The 7,500-nt window shown below is 44.1% G+C and overlaps 1 protein-coding gene across 1 annotated transcript in view; it reads left to right on the top strand.

Annotated features, from left to right (window-relative positions):
* LOC311232766 (uncharacterized protein) overlaps positions 1-7,500 on the top strand; it is a gene marked incomplete at its 3' end in the record, with an annotated part of 104,421 nt that overhangs the window by 94,376 nt on the left and 2,545 nt on the right. The window contains exons 8-9 of the mRNA XM_084338346.1: positions 1,309-1,954; positions 2,193-2,240. Of these exons, the coding sequence (XP_084194472.1) occupies positions 1,309-1,954; positions 2,193-2,240 (694 nt within the window). The remainder of the gene's footprint in view (positions 1-1,308; positions 1,955-2,192; positions 2,241-7,500) is intronic.

Genomic DNA, 7,500 nt, shown 5'->3' on the forward strand with positions numbered 1-7,500 from the left:
TTTCTGCAGACCCCTCTCTGATTGGTTGAGGCCATTTCTGCGGACCCCTCTCTGATTGGCCGAGCGCGCGCATGCGCATGAGCCGCGACAAGCTCCTCTAGCCAGGAGTCGAAACTCTGTTAAGCTCCAGAGAGAGAGGCTGAAAACCCACAGTTGTTGCCCGACGGATGGGAGCCGAATCCCGGATCCGTGTTTTCTGATGAATACCCCCAAAACATGGAGGTCGCGAACGCAATTTATACGCATGGAAGTATTGATTACGCCATAACGAATCATAAAATAAATATACCGTTAACTGGAATATGTTGTGTGTGCCTTTACACATATGTTGGATAGGATTATGTAATTGGTTTGTCATTAAAAACCAATAATAATCGCTCGCCGGCTTCGCTGACCAGAGCTCTCTCAGATTCAAAGTTTTAACCAATGTTAAATGTTTCGGAACCAATGTGTAACTAGACAGTTACAATATAACATTTATATTAATGAACCCAGTTAATGCCTTAAGAGAAAGAGTCTGGTGGTCAATTGCTACGGAAATGTTGCGTCTTACTAATAATAACTAATTCCTTGGTCAATAGAAGTCTCTGTGATACTTTCTGAATATGATTTGGGAACATCAAATGGGCAGGCCGCGAAATAACAACGTTACAATGTACAGTTTCTGACAGCTGGCTGTGTTGTGAAATGTGCATAACGTTATGAATAAACCGCGAAGTCACGCGAAATAACGTTATACGCGAATCTGGTAGTACATTTCCAATCAGAGAGGGGCTTCGCTCAACCAATCAGAGAGGGGTCTGCAGAAATGGAGCTCAACCAATCAGAGAGGGGTCTGCAGAAATGGAGCTCAACCAATCAGAGAGGGGTCTGCAGAAATGCGGCTACGAATTGTAGAGACGCAACTATGGGTATGTCTGCCGGGAGGTCGATAGCTCTGGCAAGGTTGCTTTCATTTGTCACGTATATAGGTACAGTAAGTACAGTTCTCTAAGTTCTCTCAGCAAAAGGGTGAGTGTTTGTGTGCAGTGAGTGTAGATGGCCGGGTCGATGTCACACAGAGTCCCTGAGCATCCCGATGGCCTGGGGAGAGAGGCGGGGTCACAGGTCATCAGAGTAACAAAGGCCTGTGCCTCTAAATAAGTACTGTGTCAGCAGCATGTTTCATGAGACATAGATTGAAAGGTATCTGCCTGATTTGTAGAAGTGATGGCGTATTTCTGAAGGCATGAACCTGTCCTTTCATAATCACGTGTAAAACATGCTTCCTGTGACATCATGACCCCTCCTTGTTTTTCCCTCTCCTAGGGGCGGGGCCAGTTCCTGTGAGGCTGCAGGCTCCTCCCCCTCCTCACCTGCCCTGGAACCGCGCGGCGGCCATGATGCGGAGCCAGTCCCTCTCGCATCAGCAGCAGGGTCGCTACGGCAACAGGCTCGCCCAGCAGCAGCAGCAGCAGCACCACGCCGGCTCTGCCCACGGCGCCACCCTGGCTCTCCCGGCGCGGAGCGGCTGCGTCTCGGTGAAGGGCGCGGCGGGCGGCATGGAGGCGGCGCTGGCGGCGCAGCACAGGCAGCGGGCGCTCAACCGGCTGGCGGCGGCGGGGGGCGGAGCCGCGGAGCGCCGGAGGAAGAGCTACGTGTGCCGCGCGTGCGGCAAGGCCTTCACGGGGCTGTCCAACCTGGAGGCGCACCAGCGCGTGCACACGGGCGAGAGGCCCTACAGCTGCTCCACCTGCGGCAAGAGCTTCTCGGAGGCGGGCAACCTGAAGAAGCACCAGCGGGTCCACACCGGGGAGAAGCCCTACAGCTGCGAGGGCTGCGGCAAGCGCTTCGCCTGGATCTGCAACCTCCGGACCCACCAGCAGTCGGCCACGGGGTGCGGGGCGCCGGGCCGGGAGGGGGGGGGGGAGGGGGGGGGGGGGAGCGAACTGAGCTGTGGGGGGCCGCTGGCCAGGCCCGGGGGGGGAGGGGGAGGGGGAGGGGGGGGCTTTGAGCAGTGAACTGAACCAGGCCCGGGCCCGTCTATTCTTATCCTATAACCCATGCTGCAAGGAACACGTCCAGAAATACATCTAGAAATACATTTGGAAATACACCCTGAATACACACTGAAATACACACATTAATACACCCAGAATAAATACTGATTCCATCTATTCCTTTTTCTAAACTTATTGGTTTGTGGTCCTCAGACAAACGGGACGTTCTCTGTTGACCTACGACCTCACATTGTACGAAAGGTCAGAACATGACGGGACGTTCTCCGTTGACCTACGACCTCACATTGTATGAAAGGTCAGAACATGACGGGACGTTCTCTGTTGACCTGCGACCTCACATTGTATGAAAGGTCAGAACATGACGGGACGTTCTCCGTTGACCTACGACCTCACATTGTATGAAAGGTCAGAACATGACGGGACGTTCTCCGTTGACCTCACATTGTATGAAAGGTCAGAACATGACGGGACGTTCTCCGTTGACCTACGACCTCACATTGTATGAAAGGTCAGAACATGACGGGACGTTCTCCGTTGACCTACGACCTCACGTTGTATGAACATGAAATGCCTCCCGTGGCACCCGGTGTCAGATTTCAGTAGTTTAGTTTGGTTTGTTGTCAGCGATTGGTCACTTCACACACGACCGCTCATGTCTACGTGAGCCTGTCCAATCAGCTGTGAGCAGGAGGAGGGTCATTTTATTCCTGGACCCTTGTTCCCATAGATATATATATAGAACACTAGATAGCTTAAGGCGGAGTCACCAGCGTCACTGAACCGCCGCCATCTTGCTCCAGTCAGCCTTGAGTGAGAGTGAGTGAGCTGCACAGACTAAAATACTCATAACTCGCTGAAATATTGACGGATTTACAAACGGGTTGGTTTGCTATAAACATCAAAGATGTAGTTATGATACTGCATACTTATAAAAATGTTTTTTTTTAACAATGTTTTTTTTTACAAACCGCTTGAATCATAGCCACGTTAATAATGCTTGTAATAAACCAAACCGTTTGTAAATCCGTCAATATTTCAGCGAGTTATGAGTATTTTTGTCTGTGCAGCTCACTCACTCTCACTCAAGGCTGCCCCTGGCAAGATGGCGGCGGTTCAGTGACGTCGCTCTCCATTGGCCGGCAGCGCGGGTAAGCTATCTAGTGTTCTATATATATCTATGCTTGTTCCCGCCTGTTCACACCTCGTAGATGAACTCACTAATGTACCTCGCGGCTCTTGAATAAATCTAACCATCTCCATGACCAACATTATCACAGAAGAAAGCAATCTCAACGAGAGAGACCGCCAGTGTGGATGTCTAACCCTGACCTCTCACCTCCATTAGAACCTTGCTCCATGCTTGTTGAGAAGTGTGTCTGCAGTTCCACCTCCTGGCCACTGGAAGAGACTGAAAATGATCAAAGTGCACCGGGTGTTTGTGTGGAAAATATACTTCAAGCCTAAACCAGAATATTTTTTCAGAACTCTGTAGCATTGTTGTCTGTGGTTAGGGTGAGGCTCGTCTGAGGTATGTACTGATCACATGGTCTAAATGCTGTTTTAAACATTTGTTTTATCTTAATTTATCTTATAGCCAATAGCCCTGTATTCTATTTGAGAATTAAAAAAAAAATCTCAGATTCAGTGTTTTGGGTTTGTATGAGATGATAATGTGATATGATGATGACGATGGGATGATAACATGAGATGATATTAAATAACATGACGAGATAACATGTGATGATAACATGAGATGATATTAAATAACATGAGATGATAACATGATGAGACAATAACATGAGATGATAACATGTGATGATAACATGAGATGATAACATGAGATGATAACATGTGATGATATTAAATAACATGAGATGATAACATGTGATGATAACATGAGATGATATTAAATAACATGAGATGATAACATGATGAGACAATAACATGAGATGATGTGGACCACAGGTGGACAATAGGTCTTTGTCTCTGCTTGTGCACCACAGGTGGACAATAGGTCTTTGTCTCTGCTTGAGGACCACAGGTGGACAATAGGTCTTTGTCTCTGCTTGAGGACCACAGGTTGACAATAGGTCTTTGTCTCTGCTTGAGGACCACAGGTTGACAATAGGTCTTTGTCTCTGCTTGAGGACCACAGGTTGACAATAGGTCTTTGTCTCTGCTTGTGGACCACAGGTTGACAATAGGTCTTTGTCTCTGCTTGTGGACGACAGGTTGACAATAGGTCTTTGTCTCTGCTTGTGCACCACAGGTGGACAATAGGTCTTTGTCTCTGCTTGAGGACCACAGGTTGACAATAGGTCTTTGTCTCTGCTTGTGCACCACAGGTTGACAATAGGTCTTTGTCTCTGCTTGTGCACCACAGGGTGACAATAGGTCTTTGTCTCTGCTTGTGCACCACAGGTTGACAATAGGTCTTTGTCTCTGCTTGAGGACCACAGGTTGACAATAGGTCTTTGTCTCTGCTTGAGGACCACAGGTTGACAATAGGTCTTTGTCTCTGCTTGTGGACGACAGGGTGACAATAGGTCTTTGTCTCTGCTTGAGGACCACAGGTTGACAATAGGTCTTTGTCTCTGCTTGTGCACCACAGGTTGACAATAGGTCTTTGTCTCTGCTTGTGCACCACAGGGTGACAATAGGTCTTTGTCTCTGCTTGAGGACCACAGGTTGACAATAGGTCTTTGTCTCTGCTTGAGGACCACAGGTTGACAATAGGTCTTTGTCTCTGCTTGTGGACGACAGGGTGACAATAGGTCTTTGTCTCTGCTTGAGGACGACAGGGTGACAATAGGTCTTTGTCTCTGCTTGAGGACCACAGGTGGACAATAGGTATTTGTCTCTGCTTGAGGACCACAGGTTGACAATAGGTCTTTGTCTCTGCTTGAGGACCACAGGTTGACAATAGGTCTTTGTCTCTGCTTGAGGACCACAGGTTGACAATAGGTCTTTGTCTCTGCTTGTGCACCACAGGGTGACAATAGGTCTTTGTCTCTGCTTGAGGACCACAGGTTGACAATAGGTCTTTGTCTCTGCTTGAGGACCACAGGTGGACAATAGGTCTTTGTCTCTGCTTGTGGACGACAGGTGGACAATAGGTCTTTGTCTCTGCTTGTGCACCACAGGTTGACAATAGGTCTTTGTCTCAGCTTGAGGACCACAGGGTGACAATAGGTCTTTGTCTCTGCTTGAGGACCACAGGTTGACAATAGGTCTTTGTCTCTGCTTGTGGACGACAGGGTGACAATAGGTCTTTGTCTCTGCTTGAGGACCACAGGTTGACAATAGGTCTTTGTCTCTGCTTGTGCACCACAGGTTGACAATAGGTCTTTGTCTCTGCTTGAGGACCACAGGTTGACAATAGGTCTTTGTCTCTGCTTGAGGACCACAGGTTGACAATAGGTCTTTGTCTCTGCTTGTGCACCACAGGGTGACAATAGGTCTTTGTCTCTGCTTGTGCACCACAGGGTGACAATAGGTCTTTGTCTCTGCTTGTGCACCACAGGTTGACAATAGGTCTTTGTCTCAGCTTGAGGACCACAGGGTGACAATAGGTCTTTGTCTCTGCTTGTGCACCACAGGGTGACAATAGGTCTTTGTCTCTGCTTGTGCACCACAGGGTGACAATACTGTAGGTCTTTGTCTCTGCTTGTGGACCACAGGTGGACAATAGGTCTTTGTCTCTGCTTGTGGACGACAGGTGGACAATAGGTCTTTGTCTCTGCTTGTGGACGACAGGTTGACAATAGGTCTTTGTCTCAGCTTGAGGACCACAGGTGGACAATAGGTCTTTGTCTCTGCTTGAGGACCACAGGTGGACAATAGGTCTTTGTCTCAGCTTGAGGACCACAGGTGGACAATAGGTCTTTGTCTCTGCTTGTGGACCACAGGTGGACAATAGGTCTTTGTCTCTGCTTGTGGACGACAGGTTGATCAAACTACACTGTGAACGCTGTCTGTCACAAACCTCTTCTATCCTCAAACCAGCGTTGACTATTGTTGATTTCTTTTTATATATATACATATATATATTTCAGGTGGAAATGTTAATGTATTTATGTTACCAGATGCAATAAAATTGTTTTATTCATCATCACTTAATCACTTTAGAATACAAATTATGTTTATAATTTCAGTATTTCACTGGATCAACAAGGGTTATGATGATTATTGTTATTATTATGATTATGGACTTATTTATGAGGGGGGGAGGGCTAGGGATTGAACATGCTTTATATATAATGTTAAACATGCTTTATATATCACGTTAAACATGCTTTATACAGTATATCATGTTAAACATGCTTTATACAGTATATCATGTTAAACATGCTTTATACATCATGTTAAACATGCTTTATATATCATGTTAAACATGCTTTATATATCATGTTAAACATGCTTTATATATCATGTTAAACATGCTTTATATATCATGTTAAACATGCTTTATACATCATGTTAAACATGCTTTATATATCATGTTAAACATGCTTTATATATCATGTTAAACATGCTTTATACATCATGTTAAACATGCTTTATACATCATGTTAAACATGCTTTATATATCATGTTAAACATGCTTTATACATCATGTTAAACATGCTTTATACATCATGTTAAACATGCTTTATACAGTATATCATGTTAAACATGCTTTATACATCATGTTAAACATGCTTTATACATCATGTTAAACATGCTTTATACATCATGTTAAACATGCTTTATACAGTATATCATGTTAAACATGCTTTATACAGTATATCATGTTAAACATGCTTTATACAGTATATCATGTTAAACATGCTTTATACAGTATATCATGTTAAACATGCTTTATACAGTGTATCATGTTAAACATGCTTTATACAGTGTATCATGTTAAACATGCTTTATACAGTGTATCATGTTAAACATGCAGTGTATCATGTTAAACATGCTTTATACAGTGTATCATGTTAAACATGCTTTATACAGTGTATCATGTTAAACATGCTTTATACAGTGTATCATGTTAAACATGCAGTGTATCATGTTAAACATGCTTTATACAGTGTATCATGTTAAACATGCTTTATACAGTGTATCATGTTAAACATGCTTTATACAGTATATCATGTTAAACATGCTTTATACAGTATATCATGTTAAACATGCTTTATACAGTATATCATGTTAAACATGCTTTATACAGTATATCATGTTAAACATGCTTTATACAGTGTATCATGTTAAACATGCTTTATACAGTATATCATGTTAAACATGCTTTATACAGTATATCATGTTAAACATGCTTTATACAGTGTATCATGTTAAACATGCTTTATACAGTATATCATGTTAAACATGCTTTATACAGTATATCATGTTAAACATGCTTTATACAGTATATCATGTTAAACATGCTTTATACAGTGTATCATGTTAAACATGCTTTATACAGTATATCATGTTAAACAACATAATGTATAAC

Source organism: Notolepis coatsorum (genome assembly GCF_963971535.1).
Source record: "Notolepis coatsorum genome assembly, contig: SUPER_7_unloc_5, whole genome shotgun sequence".
Lineage (NCBI taxonomy): Eukaryota > Metazoa > Chordata > Actinopteri > Aulopiformes > Paralepididae > Notolepis > Notolepis coatsorum.